Source organism: Notolepis coatsorum (genome assembly GCF_963971535.1).
Source record: "Notolepis coatsorum genome assembly, chromosome: 4".
NCBI classification, from domain to species: domain Eukaryota; kingdom Metazoa; phylum Chordata; class Actinopteri; order Aulopiformes; family Paralepididae; genus Notolepis; species Notolepis coatsorum.
Window position 1 is genome coordinate 154,488,616 of NC_140168.1, and position 15,693 is coordinate 154,504,308.

A 15,693-nucleotide genomic window follows, 5' to 3' on the forward strand; every position below is an offset into this window, starting at 1 on the left:
TCCTGTTTGGGCGAGCGGCCGATCGGCCACCAGATGGCGCTATTGAACCGTTGGAGAATTGAGAGGGGCTCACCAGTACATATAATGTCTCCTGGGGAGAAATATGATTTCGATCACAGATTTTTGAAATATTGATATCAAAGACGTGTTACGGCGTCTTCGGCAGAATGAGCATGGCGGGGAATGACGAGTTTCGGCGTATCCAGCGATCAAAGTGTTAACTTAATAAATAAACAAAAATGAAAAATCTACTTATGTTACGAAAATGTCCAGTAGGACTAAATAACAGACATACATCTCTGTTACACGCGAGCAGCGTCTGATGGCCGAATCTGTCAGACGGCACTGGAGTAGATATACAGTACTGTTACATCCAGAACACACACACACATACACAATTAGTTCAAGTTCTTTAATAGTTGTCATACAGAAGTACAGAATACTTTCATACAAAATGCTTCTTACTGTTACGCTCCAGAGACTGTGCTAGACAAGATAGTATCAAATAACATAATAACATAATATAGCATGAATTTAGAAGAAGAAAATGAGGTCACAGTTGTTCGGTATAGACATATGTACAATGTTCTGAGTTACCATATAATATACAATACACAATACTATGCAGTGTACTAATGTACAGTACTATCTAGTGCAAAGCAGAAATGGGATGAGGTACAATTTTAGGTACAATTTACAGTAAGGTGTACGAGTTGTAGTGCAATCCTTCATCCATAAATATAAAGTGTGGGGAGTGGGTGCTACAGTGTGTTTGTTTAAAGTGGGTGTGTGCTATAAAGTGTGTGTAGTGGGTGCTACAGTGTGTTTGTTTAAAGTGAGTGTGTGCGTGTGGATGTGTGTGCTATGTGTGTTTGGTGGTTGTTGTTGTGTAGTGTTCATTCATTGTTCGTTTAGCAGCCTGATGGCCTGGGGATAGAAGCTACTTCTGAGTCTTTCTGTGCTCGCCTTGAGACTCCTGTATCGCTTGCCTGACGGCAGCAGTTCAAAGAGGCAGTTGTTCGGGTGGCTCGAGTCCTTAATAATTCTCTTAGCCTTCCCCTTGCAACGCTTGTAGTAAATGTTCTGGAGGGTGGGGAGCCCCCCTCCAATTGTGCGTTCGGCTGAACGTGTCACTCTTTGTAGTCTGCTTTGGTCTTTTGCAGTGCTATTCCCAAACCAGGAGGTGATGTTGCCGGTCAAGATGCTCTCTATTGTACATGAGTAGAAGTTCTTAAGGATCTTCTGGCTGACTTGGAACTTCCTTAGGCGCCTGAGGAAGTAGAGGCGTTGTCGTGCCTTCTTCACCACACTGTTAATGTGTATGGTCCATGTCAAGTCCTCGGATATGTGGGCTCCGAGGTACTTGAAGCTGTTGACTCTCTCAACCGGTGCCCCGTCGATGCTGAGGGGGCTGTAGTCCTTGACCCCCGACCTCCTGAAGTCCACAATCATCTCCTTTGTTTTGCTGACGTTCAGGGAGAGGCTGTTTTCCTGGCACCATCCCGCCAGGACCTTGACCTCTTCCAGGTAGGCCCTCTCGTCGTTGGCAGAGATCAGGCCCACCACCACTGTGTCGTCAGCAAATTTGACGATTGTATTGCTACTCCGCTGAGCCACACAGTCGTGTGTGTACAGGGAGTAGAGGAGGGGACTCAGAACACAGCCCTGGGGGGCCCCTATGTTGAGGGTGATGGATGAGGAGGTGCAGTTGCCTGCTCTCACCACCTGGGGTCTGCCAGTCAGGAAGTCCAGGACCCACTGGCAGAGGTCATAGCCCAAGCCCAGGTCCCTGAGCTTGGCTATGAGTATGGAGGGGACTATGGTATTGAATGCCGAGCTGTAGTCGATGAATAGCATTCTCACATAGTTCCCCTGCCTCTTGTCCAGGTGTGATGCTGCTGTGTGCAGCACATGGGATATGGCGTCCTCCGTGGACCTGTTGGGGCGGTATGCAAATTGCAGGGGGTCCATGTTGATGGGGAGGGAGGAGCAGATGTAGCCCTTTACTAGCTTCTCAAAGCACTTCATGGCTATGGAGGTGAGAGCTACAGGGCGGTAGTCGTTGAGGCAAGCAGGCTTGGATTTTTTGGGTACAGGGATAATAGTGGACTTCTTCAGGCAGGTGGGGATGACAGCCTGTTCTAAGGACAGGTTAAATATGTCAGTGAATACTGGGGCCAGTTGGTCGGCACAGACTTTTAGGACGCGGCCGGGGATGCCGTCCGGACCTGCTGCCTTCCTGATATTCACTTTTTTAAAGGTCCGCCTCACCTCATGCTCTGTTACCCTGAACACTGCGCCTCCATCAGCAGCCGACCCCCCCCCCCCCCCCCCATTGCCGAGGCTTGTGAGCTGGTGTTGTTATTACCAGCATCAAACCTCGCATAGAAGGTATTGAGGTCGTTTGCTAAGGAGATGTCACTGTTCAGTTTGAGGGAGGCGCCTTTGTAGTCTGTCATCGTTTTGAGCCCCTGCCACATAGCTCTAGAGTCAGCTTGTTCAAACTGGAGTTCAATTTTATCCCTGTAGCGCCGTTTGGCCTCTGACACTGTCCTCCTTACGTTGTGTCGCGCCACCTTGTGGTCATTCATGTTGCCTGCCACTAGGCCGTCATTGTATGCTTTGGTGCGCTCTCTCAGAGCTTCACGGACGGATTTGTCTACCCAGGGTTTTTGATTTGGGTAAACTTTCATTTTGGTAGTGGGGATTGTTTCTTTCACCCTAGTACAGACATAGTCCAGCACTGTCTCCGTGTAGGCATTAATGTTATCTGTGTCGCGGAATACAATCCAGTCTGTGTTGTGAAACACTGACCGGATCGTATCCTCTGACGTCACATCCCATTTCTGCACCTCTCGCGAGACTACGGGAGTACTTTTAATTCTTTGTCTGTACTTTGGTGTAAGGAAAATGGATGCGTGATCTGACTTGCCAAAGCCACTATCAGAATGAGCCTTGTAGCCACCTTTAAATTGCGTGTAACAGTGATCTAGGATGTTACCGCCTCTGGTGTTGCAAGTCACATGCTGGTAGAAATCAGGCAATACCTTTCTCAGATTGGCGCTATTGAAATCTCCCAGTACTAAAATGGCGGCGTTAACGTTCGTCGCTTGTATACTATTTACCTCGTCGTGGAGTCTGGAGAGCGCGGCGTTGTTGTTGGCTTGCGGTGGAATATACACTCCGACCAGGACGATCGCCGTTAACTCCCTCAGGAGGAAGAAAGGACGACACTTGATGGTTATATATTCCAGTTCTGGGGAGCAGTGGTTGGATAATTCCTTCACATTCGTTGGATCACTCCAATTTTTGTTAAACATGAAGGCAATACCTCCACCACGTTGTTTACCGGACTCTGATTGTGTCCGATCCTTCCTATGGATAAAGAAGTGATCCGCTGGTTGAATCGCGTGATCTGGAACCTCCGGTGTTAGCCATGTTTCGGTGAAGCAAAGGACATTGCAGTCCCTAACGTCTCTTTGATATTGAATCCTTGCTCGGATGTCATCCAGTTTATTGTCTATTGATTGTACATTGGCTAGCAATATACTGGGAAGTGGTGTACGGTGTCGTCTGGATCTCAGCCTGTTTCGGATCCCAGCCCTCTTTCCTCGACGTCTTTTCCTGGGCTCTGGGAACAAAGGGTCTGGTCCTAGTCTCCGGAGGATTTCTTCCGGCCATTGATGTGGTTCGGAAAGCTGATCCAGCGAGTAATCCAGTTCCCGTAATCCAATGTCTATGAGTGACTGACGGTCATATACATTAAATGCACCAACAGTTGGTACGCACAAAACTCTAAAAACTATAAATATTAACAAAAGTAAACACAGTCTCGACGGAGCGAACAGAGAGGCAGCCGAACGGGGCGGCGCCATCATCAGTTTCACATGTTGCACCATCTATCTACACCCTCACACAACTATGTTGCTTTTTCGGGAGTAGCGGGGAACATCTGACCCTTTTTTAGTCGTGTACATTTGAGAACAAGCTGACATGGTCGGCCCTCACACAACTCGTCGCATTTTCGGGAGTGGGTAGCGGGAGCGGGGAATATAGAACCCGGGGAACATAGGACCATTTTTATCGCGGGCGGGGAACATAGAACCCGGGGAACATAGGACCAGTCCTCGACGACCAGTTGAACTTCTCTGCTCACATCGCAGCGACAACCAGAACCTGCAGATTCCTCCTGAGCAACATCAGAAGGATACGCCCCTTCCTGACAAAAGAAGCCACCCAACTCCTCGTCCAATCAACAGTCATCTCCCGCTTCGACTACTGCACTGCTAGCTGGCCTCCCGGCCACTGCCACCAAGCCTCTTCAACTCATTCAAAACGCAGCGGCCCGCCTGATCTCAAACCTACCGAAGTCGGCCCATGTCACCCCACTTCTTAGGGACCTGCACTGGCTCCCCATTGCTGCACGTATCCGCTTCAAGGCCCTCGACCTAGCATACCGTGCGGCAAAGGGAACCGCTCCCGCCTACCTCCGGTCAATGTTCTCTAACTACACACCCTCAAGACCCCTACGCTCTGCATCTTCTGGCCGCCTCAGACCTACTCCTATCCAAGCTCCCGGAGGGTCATCAAAGAGAAGCCGCCTATTCTCAGTCCTTGCCCCACAATGGTGGAATGAATTACCCATCCCAGTTAGGACAGCCGAATCCCGTCCAATCTTTCGCGTCAACTAAAGACTCACTTCTTCAACCATTATCTGAAATGATAATAAAAAAAAAAAAAAATCTAACCTTACTGCCATGCACTTGTCCTAATAAACTAACCTACACTGTAACATGCAACACTTTGATAAACATTGTACCCTTCTTGATGTCTTGTCGTACAGAACTTGTAAGTCGCTTTGGATAAAAGCGTCAGCTAAATGACTAAATGTAAATGTAGGACCCGGGGAACATAGACATGCTCCCTTCAGACGTATAAACAAACTATGTTTAGCTGTGCAGATTCCAAGAAAACAGACAGTCAAAGGTACGCATTTGATTTGGTATTTTTTTTTAACCAGCATGGCACAGCTGTGGCCCTCTGGCTTGGCAGTGTTCATGGGTAGGAAGCCGGTGGGGTGTGACTTCTGGTCATTGCTAGTGTGGTGGAAAATAGCCGAAGCTAATAACTTACTCTGTCAAAAGAGACCTGGTTAATACGATGTATTACCTCAATCAAAGTATCAATACGAAATATTCAGAGTTAGGCTGGATGACTCTCAACATAGTGTTTAGCTTGGACACCCGGGAAGAGAGACTCCTCACTGGATCTTTAACCATCTTTATACAAAACTGGAAAGGGTGGGGGTCAAAGGAATGTGACATATTTGAGGACATACAGATGCAGCACTCCAGATTCAGTTCCCTTCTACTGCTCCTGTACCACCCCTCTACCACTTTAGAACTAGCACTCAGGTGTTATATTTCGGGGGTGACTGAGCTGACCCCCAAGAGAACAAAGGGGGGGTACTTGACTGAAGTGCTCTCCCAGAGAGTGGGTCGGGGGCTATTGCCCTCAGACCCCCAAGATCATTTTTAATAAGTGGGTTCGGGGCAGTCTGACTTGGGGTGCTGCCCATATATTAGTGTTGCAATGCATGATTAGTAAACAGTGAAAAAAGCTAAGGAATCGGATGGAGCTGGGGCGTTTAGGACGAATACAAATTTAAGATGAAAATCTCCCCAGCCTGTGGGAGGCAGTGGAGGTGTGAAATCTGGCCCGGTCCAGAACAATAGGAGTCACAAAATCCGTTTGGAGTGGAGTGGTGGAGGAGTGGTAGAGGCGCAGTAGAGGTTTGATTTTTTAGTGCTGGATCTGTATGGAAAGGTTGTGTAAGGGGGGAAGGAATGGGGGGATGGATGAGGGTAGTAAGGACATATGGGTGAGAGAGATCAAAGAGAGAGGGGGGAAGGGGGTCTTGTCTCCCACAGTAGTGATCCCTACATATCGGTCGGGCACTTGTTCAGCAGGGGGGGGATTCTGGGGGAGATAGCATGAACCTCCATGTGCATTATGCCGGGACGCGTGAATATTTTAGGCAACCAACTTGTGTTTAGCGTTTCTCTGATTGGCCAATACGCCCATGTGACCACGGCAGCGCGAGAGAGCGGCAGCGCGGAAATAGGCTGTCTATTGCCTCGCGCTGCAGCGCGGAAATAGGCTGTCTATTGCCATTCTCTAAGTCAAACTCTAACCTTAACCAGCTCCTTAACAGCGCCTAAACTTAACCCTTCTAACCTTAAGCAACTCCGAAACAATGCCTAACCTTAACCAACTCCGAAACAATGCCTAAACTTAACCGGCGAAATGAATGCACGTTAAAAAATATTGCCATTCTCTAAGTCAAACTCTAACCTTAACCAGCTCCTTAACAGCGCCTAAACTTAACCCTTCTAACCTTAAGCAACTCCGAAACAATGCCTAACCTTAACCAACTCCGAAACAATGCTTAAAGTTATGCCTAAACTTAACGGCGAAAGAATGCGAATGCACGTTAAAAAAAAAAAAAAAAAAAAATTGAAGGGAATCGAACTAGCCAGCAACGAGCCGTAGGATCCACAGCCATGCAGCCTTGCCAATTGAGCTAGTTCTGGATACTGAATAAGGGGCGGTTACTGGCATATAATGCTGCCGCGACGGAGCTCCGCGGCGAGCTCTGCTCGGCCGCTCCGCTCTGCTGCTGCCGCGTCGCCGCGGGGCCGTGGCTAGACGCAAGTTGGGCGTGGTTAGACACAAGTTGGTTGCCTTTAATATTTAGGCTGCCGGGACCCCGAGAACAGCACGCGTGGCCGTCCACACCGAGTCCGGCTTCAGAGCGGGCGAAAGTTGTAAATGCCTAGTCTATATGCGAAGTCAGTCCCTGTTTGAAGATTTTTTTAAGATTTCCAGTTCCAGTGTTCTATTGTCCATTTTGCATGTTTTACCAGTTATTATCTAATTAATTAGAATGTTAGAATTAATTTTAGAATGATGAAATCAGTGTGACTGTACTCCTGAAAAAGTATAGTAATATGGTTTATTTGTATTGGGAAAGATACAGATACATTAGCTGGTTGAACAACATCTATATGTCTGGTAATAATGCAGATATTGAGTGTATTTCTGTGAAAATGCACGTGGCACACGCCTCTGTATCCAAACAAAGCGAAAAAATTCACTGCCTAGGCGAGTCGCCCGCCCACATGCGGCCGGTATGAACAGCGACGCCCGTTAACATGGGAGCGAAAGTGAAGCGTCTCACGCTCGCTGGGTTTGGGCTGTTATGGTCTGCCAAGTGAAACTCTGTCAGGTGAAAAGAAGCGCCGGGCTACTCCACATGTATCGGAGGAGGCGTGTGGTAGTCTACCACTCCCTCAGAGCTCGTTTTTAAAACCTAGAAGTAGCTAAAAACCTACTTCTACAGGCAGGCTTTTTAAACTCTGTCTCTCTGTTCGTGTCTTTTTTTCAATTTTTTTTGTCTATTCTGGTGTTTTAGCTCATTTGAATGTTTTTTCTTCTCTTCACATGTTTTATTTATCGTATTTTCACTGATGTTTTAAAAATGCTGTGAAGTACTCGTGCTGAGAAGGGTGCTATAAAAATAAAGTTTTACTTACAGTACTTACTTAGTCTACACCTTCCCCAGACCATCAGTGGGGCAGCGACCAGGAAGGGAATTGGCTTAACCACTACATTGGGTACATGGGAGCAAAGATAAAGCAAAAAAAGCTCATTTTGACAAGTTCTTCTAAAGGAAAATCTCCCCTTAAGGGAAGGCAGAGATGGATGGACTAATTTAGACCTGCTGGTGTTCATCTATCATTAAATATGTCCCGCTGTCTTTTTGCTGTATTCTTTTTTCTTCACTTTGTCTCCCCACGCTGCTATGCCATATACAGTCATCTCTAATGAGACAAGAGAGGGTGACCTTGGTGTGCGTTTCCCTGTGTGAGACTGAGATGATGAACATATTTAGCCTTAACAAGCTGTCTGGGATGTCTTATCTTTTCAGTGGGCTAGTATTCATGTACAGGTAAATTTACAGTAACTAGTATGATGTACAAGTAGGTATTCACTTTGTCTCCCCAAGTAGGTGTCATTACCTGCAAGGACTCTGCCTGTTGCATCTTCACACGTGCCCTTGTGCTGCAGCCACCGACACCCAGGATATGGTGTTATTCATACCCCTTTGGTCCCGGCGGAGTTATCAAGCAGGTACCCCGTGGTGCAGATCTTTCATTGGATTTGACCCAAGGCACCTCGAGGAGACTCAACAGTGAATTCCAGTGATCACTTCCACACCCGCTGTTAGCAGGCCCCAACACCGCTGTGGCATCGCTACCTACAGAACAGACACGTGCCCCTCGGGTTCAGACTGTCCCCCAGCTCACCTAACATTGCTGCTTTCTGCACCTTTTCTCCCCCACTTCTAGGTCCCGCAGGATTGGTGCTGTCAGAGTACTGACAATGCCTCTCCAACTCCCACAGCGTGTCTGGCAGTGTTGTAGTCGAGTCACTAAATCTCAAGTCCGAGTCGAGTCCGAGTCCCCAGTGTTCGAGTCCGAGTCCAAGTCCGAGTCACCAAAGAAGAGCCAGAGTCGAGTCTGAGTCGAGTCCCCATTACCCTAGGTCGAGTCCAAGTCATCAAGGTTGAGTCCGAGGTGATATACAAATAAAAAAAGGTCTACATTATTAAACATAAATGACACAGCGGTCACCATTTCAATGGGAGTTTATTTACTGTGTGACGCAATAGCTAAATTCACTAGCCATCAATATCTTATGCCAAATGATTAGGGCCTATTACAAAACAAATAAAAAATATTATTATTTATAACAAGTCCGAGTCCTCGTCTGCACCTTCCGAGTCCGAATGCAGTCAATGCTCGAGTCCATGTCCGAGTCATCAGTGCTCAAGTCCAAGTCGAGTCACGAGTCCTGCAAATCAGTCCTGGACTCGAGTCCTACAACACTGGTGGCTGGGTTCTCCAACCAGTTTCTCTGCACTAAGCTGCCAGGTGGGCAGAGATCCATGAACCTGTGGCACAATCAGCTCAATGAGGAGAACTACTGTATGTTGCTTCCCTGGACCACGGCAACTTGTGAAGCCGCAAAGATGAGCTGCAGATCTCTGTCTGAAATCACAGCTGCCTGGTCAACATCTACGTTACACCTCATTCCTGCTGTGAGGACTGGTGTTGTTGGTTCCCTTTTCCTGCCTCCCAGTGCCTGGGAATAGAAGATGTCAAGGGCAAATCTGATGAATTTATGAGATACACTCATGCTACAGAGATATGAAATGACAGAAGGTTGCGTTAAATAATACTGAGCAACTGATGACCGGGCTCATTACACAAAAAAAGTTATATTATATTCCTTGTTACTCATCTGGGACCAGTACCTTTTTACATTACTCATTACATTACTTTCATTACACCCCCCATAATTGTGTCCATTATTATTGTCAAACCATTGTACAACATACATTTGCCTGTGCGCCTCTGTGTGAACGATCACATCAGGGTAGCACACCTCAACACTGAATAGGGACCTTCACACTGGCACTATCCCTATTCATTCACTGTGAGATCATTAATTTGGTCATCCTCAGACGAGTTCGCCTGCAGAGATTCCAATCATCCCGGTCCTCCATACATCCGGCCAGTTCCGTAGAGCTCTCCACTCCTGCGTCCTTCCTCAGTACGTCCACGTATTTTAGCATGGGATGTCCTCTTGGTCGGCGCCCGTGTGTTGGCTCCCAGAGCACTAGCTTGCTAGCCGGAAGTTCCTGGTGTCTGCGGCAGTTTTCCTGCAAGTTTCATCATTTTGGATGCCACCTTGTCACTCAGCCTTGGTAGCCCCCCGTACAGATGCTTGTTGGTTACGTGCTCGTTCTGGTCGATGTTCAGCACCACACGCAGCATTCTAGTGTAGCATCCGTCCAGAGACTTCTGCAGGGTGGGCTTCAGGGTCCATGATCCACAGACAGACTCCACGGTTGCTTGGAAGAAGCACATTTTGATGTGTCGCTGGTCTCCTAATGTGGGAGGGGTGTCAGCCAGCTCACATGATGAATTACACTCAGAGTTGCACTCTGAACAGTCTCTGGCACAGCAGTGAAATGCAGTGATGTTTTGATCATTGTAGTCATCATTTTGTGATCTTGACAAAATCGAAGTAATTGAGTAACACGTTTTTTTGATGAGGTTATATTATTATCATTATAATATTATTACTGGAATTTAGTTAGTAATTCATTACACTACTCGTTACTGGGAAAAGTAATGTTATTACTGTAACGCATTACTGCCCAACACTACACTACATACAACATCTTTCTTTCACCTCAGAAACATCACTAAACTATGTTCCTCACTCACCCTGGCAGATTCTGAGAAACTCATCCACGCCTTCGTCTCCTCCAGGCTGGACTATTGCAATGCACTCCTCATCGGGATCCCTAGTAAAAGCATTCAAAAACTGCAAACCATCCAGAATAGCGCTGCTAGGATCCTGATGAGGGTGCGCAAACATGACCACATCACCCCCACCCTCAGATCACTTCACTGGCTCCCCGTGGAACACAGGATCGAGTACAAGGTCTCCCTCCTCACTCACCAGTGCGTACACGGTGGTGCCCCTGCCTACCTCAAGGAACTCCTCACCCCCCAGTCCTCCTCACGCTCCCTCCGCTCCGGCACAGCCTTCTTTTTTTATATATCTATATAAAAAAAGTTCGTTTTTATGTCTTATCAAATGTTGTTCTGCTATGTGTTCTCCTTTTTTATATATCTATTTTTATTTTATTCTTTTTAACTATGTATGACTCTGAGATTCTCAGGAAGGTAGGGTGCATTACAAATGAAATGTATTATTATTATTATTATTATTATTATTATTATTATTATTATTATTATTATTATTATTATTATTATTATTATTATTATTATTATTATTATTATTATTATTATTATTATTATTATTATTATTATTATAGTGTGTCCTCCTCACTCTCAAACAACATCTTGAAAACGTTGGGACAGACTGACAGATCTACAGACTGACTAACCTACAACCTGTACAAGCTGCTAGCGGCAGCAATAAAACAATGCAAAATGTCCTCCATTTCCTCCTCCATGTTCTCCTTCTCCGCTTCCTCCTTTTCTCCATCATCCTCCTCTTTCACCTCATCCTCCTCTTCCTCCTCTTCATATTCCTCGTCATCTTCCTCATCCTCCTCATCTTCCTCATCCTTCACCTCATCCTCCTCTTCCTCATCTTCCTTTTCCTCATCTTACTCATCATCATCCTCCTCTGCATCATCTTCCTCCTCTTCATCATCCCTCCTCCTGCTCCTCCTCCTTCACCTCCTCCATCCTCCTCATTCACATCTTCCTCCTCATCCTCCTCTTCCTATTCCTCCTCCTCCAGGTCAGAGTTCCTCCCCTGACAGACAGCGTCTTGTGTCCCTGGGCAGTCTGTTAGACGACCAGCACTGGCACCATGTATCAGTGGAGCGTATTGGTGCTCAGCTCAACCTCAGTGTGGATAGAAGCACACAGCAGGTCCAGATCCCAGCAGAACTCAGTCACTGGGACCTGAAGCAGGTGGGTTGGATAGACACACCTATACAGACATACAGTCAAAATCAGCTTATTTAATCTCTTTAATATTGAGACCTCTATCACAGCAGATGGCCACAAGGAAAGATATATTTTTGGGTTTTGTGTGTATGTGTGTGCGTGTATGTGTATGTGTGTGTGTGTATGTGCATGTTTGTTTTCCTCATCCAGTTGAGTGTAGGAGCTGCCCTTGGCCACGGCTCTCAGAGACCAGTCATCTCCAAGAGGAACTTCCATGGCTGCCTGGAAAACATGCTGTACAACAACCTCAACCTGATAAACATGGCTAAACAGAAGGACCAACATGTTACTGTGATGGTAAGATACTTTACAGTGTGTTAGCTATAGAATAGCACTATGTTAACATGATAACAGAAGGACCAACATGTTACTGTGATGGTAAGATAATTTACAGTGTGTTAGCTATAGAATATCACTATGTTAACATGATAAAAGAAGGACCAACATGTTACTGTGATGGTAAGATAGTTTACATTGTGTTAGCTATAGAATATCACTATGTTAACATGATAACAGAAGGACCAACATTTTACTGTGATGGTAAGATAGTTTACAGTGTGTTAGCTATAGAATATCACTATGTTAACATGATAACAGAAGGACCAACATGTTACTGTGATGGCAAGATAGTTTACATTATGTCACATGTTGGGTGATCGTTATAGAAGAAGGAAATACCATTCCACAACAATACTTGTTGTAACAGACACATCGTCCAGGACAACTATATCTTGTTTGAAGGATATCAGTGTTTCAGCCTTATCAACCCGCCATCTGCCGTTCCTCTGCGTTGTGTAGTTGCTTGGTGATGGTTATCTTACTGTCTGTCACACTGTCTTACCCCGTTGATGCATCCGGGCAAAATAATCAACTCGAAAACGTGATATTTTTCCTAGCCGAAGCCTGTCCTGGAAGCCGGTAGCTAGCTTTCCTCGTGGTCAGGGTTTTCCCTTCCCCCCTCCCAACCCTCATCCGAGAGCTGCTGTCAGCTCCTGTCTCGCTGTCTCACTTGCTATCCAACACACTTCGTCTGACTGGAACCGGAAGAACTCACAGCTATAAAGTATTTTCCCTAGCAATGGCTGTTAGCCATAGCAACGCTGTCCTATCTACTCTCATCACTAAGCGACGGCGGCCGCTGGTCACCTTTGACCCAATCAAACGCTGCTATGGCTTAAAATGAACACTCTCTCTCCATCTCTTGGAGTGACCTTGAGTCTCTCTCTCTGCCATTTCTTATCTCTTCCACACTCTGTCTGTGTCTCTTACAGTCTCTAAGTTCAACACACACACACAGAGTCTGTCTCAGTGTTTAGAGTTTAACACGTTTAAACTAATATATATATATGTTATAACCAAATGAAAATCATTGATTTCCTTCAAGAGAGAGGACGGCAGTTGCTTTGGTTTAACTGGTTGGATAGGAAGGTTTTGCTTGTGGGAGTATGTGAACAGCATGATTGAGGTGGCCGAGGAGGGCTAGTGGCTGAGGAGGAGGAGCCAGTGGCTGAGGAGGCTAGTGGCTGAGGAGGGCTAGTGGCTGCTGTTTGGTGCATCTGTCTGCCAGGAGATAGTTTGACAGGAGCAGAGTGATGCGCTGTATTTCTTTTGAGGGAAGAGATGCCTGAAAGGAAGTCCAAAGTGAGGAGGTGAGGATGGAGGAGTGACGAGGAGAAAGGATAGACCAGAAGGAAATGAAAGAGGAGGCTGAGAACCACAGACCTGAAGAGCCAGTAGCGGGGTCTCTCCTTGGATTACTGGATGGGTTGTTTAGTGTCGGCTGTGGAAGAGCATCACAGGGAGGAGCAGACGCCATGTTGCTGTGAGGGGCTGAAGGAGGGGATGAAGGAGGGGCGGAGGAAGGGATGAGGAAGGGGATGAAAGGATGTATGTGAGGAGGGATTTTCTGAAGCATTCATCTGATATATGAAAGACCATATGTCAGTGTGTGTGTGTGTGTGTGTGTGTGTGTGTGTGTGTGTGTGTGTGTGTGTGTGTGTGTGTGTGTGTGTGTGTGTGTGTGTGTGTGTGTGTGTGTGTGTGTGGCGTGTGTACCTGTGAGAACCAACTCTTGACAAACCACATTTTGGCTTGTGACATGTTGGCTGTGTGTGTGTGTTTGCAATTGGGTTTGCATGTGTGTGTGCGTGTGTGTGTGTGTGTGTGTGTGTGTTTGCATGTGCCTGTACGTATGCATGTGTGTGTTGTTTGCTTTAGGGTTGTTGTTCAGTCATTGTGTTGTGTGTGTGCTCATGTGTGCTTGTGTGTGGAGAGTTCAGTGTTCAAGGCTCTGATGGCCTGGGGGAAGAAGCTGAGCTGAAGTCTCTATGTCCTAGTTGCTGGTGTTCGCAGGCGTTTGCCTGACCGCAGCAGCTTGAACAGGCTGTTGTTGGGGTGGTGAGGGTCTTTCATTATTCTGCAGGCTCTGAATTTGCACCTATATAGGACCTGCAGGGGTGGTAGTGCAATACCCATGGTACGCTCGGCTGAGCGTACCACTCTCTGTAGGGCCTTCTTGTCCTGTGCCGTGCTGTTTCCATACCAGGCAGTGATGTTTCCAGTCAAGATGCTCCGGAGTAGAAGGACTGGAGTATCTTCCCAGATACTCTGAACTTCCTTAACTGTCTCAGGTGGTAGAGGCGCTGCTTCGCCTTTTTTACTACTGAGTCTATGTGTGTTGTCCATGTCAGATCCTCTGAGATGTGGACCCCCAGGTACTTGAAGCTGCTCACCCTGTCCATGGTGGCCCCGTTTATCCTCAGTGGTGTGTGTGTCCCCTGCTGTCTTCTCCTAAAATCCACGATCAGCTCCTTGGTTTTACCGTTGTTCATTGGCAGGCTGTTGTCCTGGCACCAGCATTCCAGTACCTCAACCTCCTCCCCGTAGGCCTTCTCGTCGTTGTCCGAGATCAGCCCCACCACCACCACTGTGTCGTCCGCAAACTTCACTATGGAGTTGGAGCTGAACTTGGCCACACGGTCATGTGTGTATAGTGAGTACAGCAGGGGGCTCAGAACACAGCCCTGGGGGGACCCGATGCTCAGGGTGATGGTGTTGGAGGTCTGACCCCCCACCCTGACCGCCTGGGGCCTTTCAATCAGAAAGTCCAGTATCCAGGCGCTCAGAGCAGAGCTCAGACCCAGCTCGATCAGCTTGTCCACCAGTCTGGTGGGGACTATGGTGTTGAACGCTAAGCTGTAGTCAATGAACAACAGTCTCACATAGCCCCCCTTCTGGCGGTTTAGGTGAGAGAGGGTGCTGTGCAATACTTGGGAGACCGCATCATCAGTGGACCTGTTTGGCCTGTATGCAAATTGCATAGGGTCCATATAACTGGGGAGGGAGGCACAAATGTGATCCTTAACCAGCCTCTCGAAACATTTCATGGCAACAGAGGTGAGTGCCACCAGTCTGTAGTCATTGAGACCTGTTGGGGAGGATTTCTTTGCTACCGGGATAATGGTAGACATCTTGAAGCAGGCAGGGACAACTGACTCCGCCAGGGATAGATTAAATATGGTGGTGAACACAGTGGCTAGCTGGTTAGCACAGGACTTAAGTATGCGTCCTGTTATTCCATCTGGGCCAGCAGCCTTCCTGGTGTTCACCTGCATAAATGCTCTTCTCACACAGTGTTCCGTCAATGAGAGAGCGTATAATGTCACTCGAAGGCATGTGAACCCCCCCGGAACAGTCAGTCCCCCGAACACCTCACACATCAATCCCTACCACATCCCCATCCAAGACACCCCCCGATAAAGCACGCCATGACCAAAGGAAAACACAAACAGCCCGTCCGCCACTCACACCGCCATGCACGGCGATGGGAATGCCAACCCCACGGGCCGCTCCATCTACCCCAGCCCCGGCGCTTCCGCCACCACAAGGAAAACCAGCGAACATCATGCCCTCACCCCCAAACTCCACAGAGGAATGACAGGCCACGCACCCCAGGACCCGCAGCCACGCCAAAGGAGACACGACTCCACACACTCAAGCAGACAGACACAACAGCGGCCAAAACGAGAAGACATGCAGGGTCGGGACGGTCCGAGACGACACCGGGACCCCC

General features: G+C 47.5%; 1 protein-coding gene across 1 annotated transcript in view; it reads left to right on the forward strand.

The window, feature by feature from the left end:
* The window catches only part of cntnap3 (contactin associated protein family member 3), a gene marked incomplete at both ends in the record, with an annotated part of 430,462 nt that overhangs the window by 138,879 nt on the left and 275,890 nt on the right, over window positions 1-15,693 (forward strand). Inside the window, 2 exons of the mRNA XM_084312145.1 lie at window positions 11,410-11,585; window positions 11,772-11,918. Of these exons, the coding sequence (XP_084168271.1) occupies window positions 11,410-11,585; window positions 11,772-11,918 (323 nt within the window). The remainder of the gene's footprint in view (window positions 1-11,409; window positions 11,586-11,771; window positions 11,919-15,693) is intronic.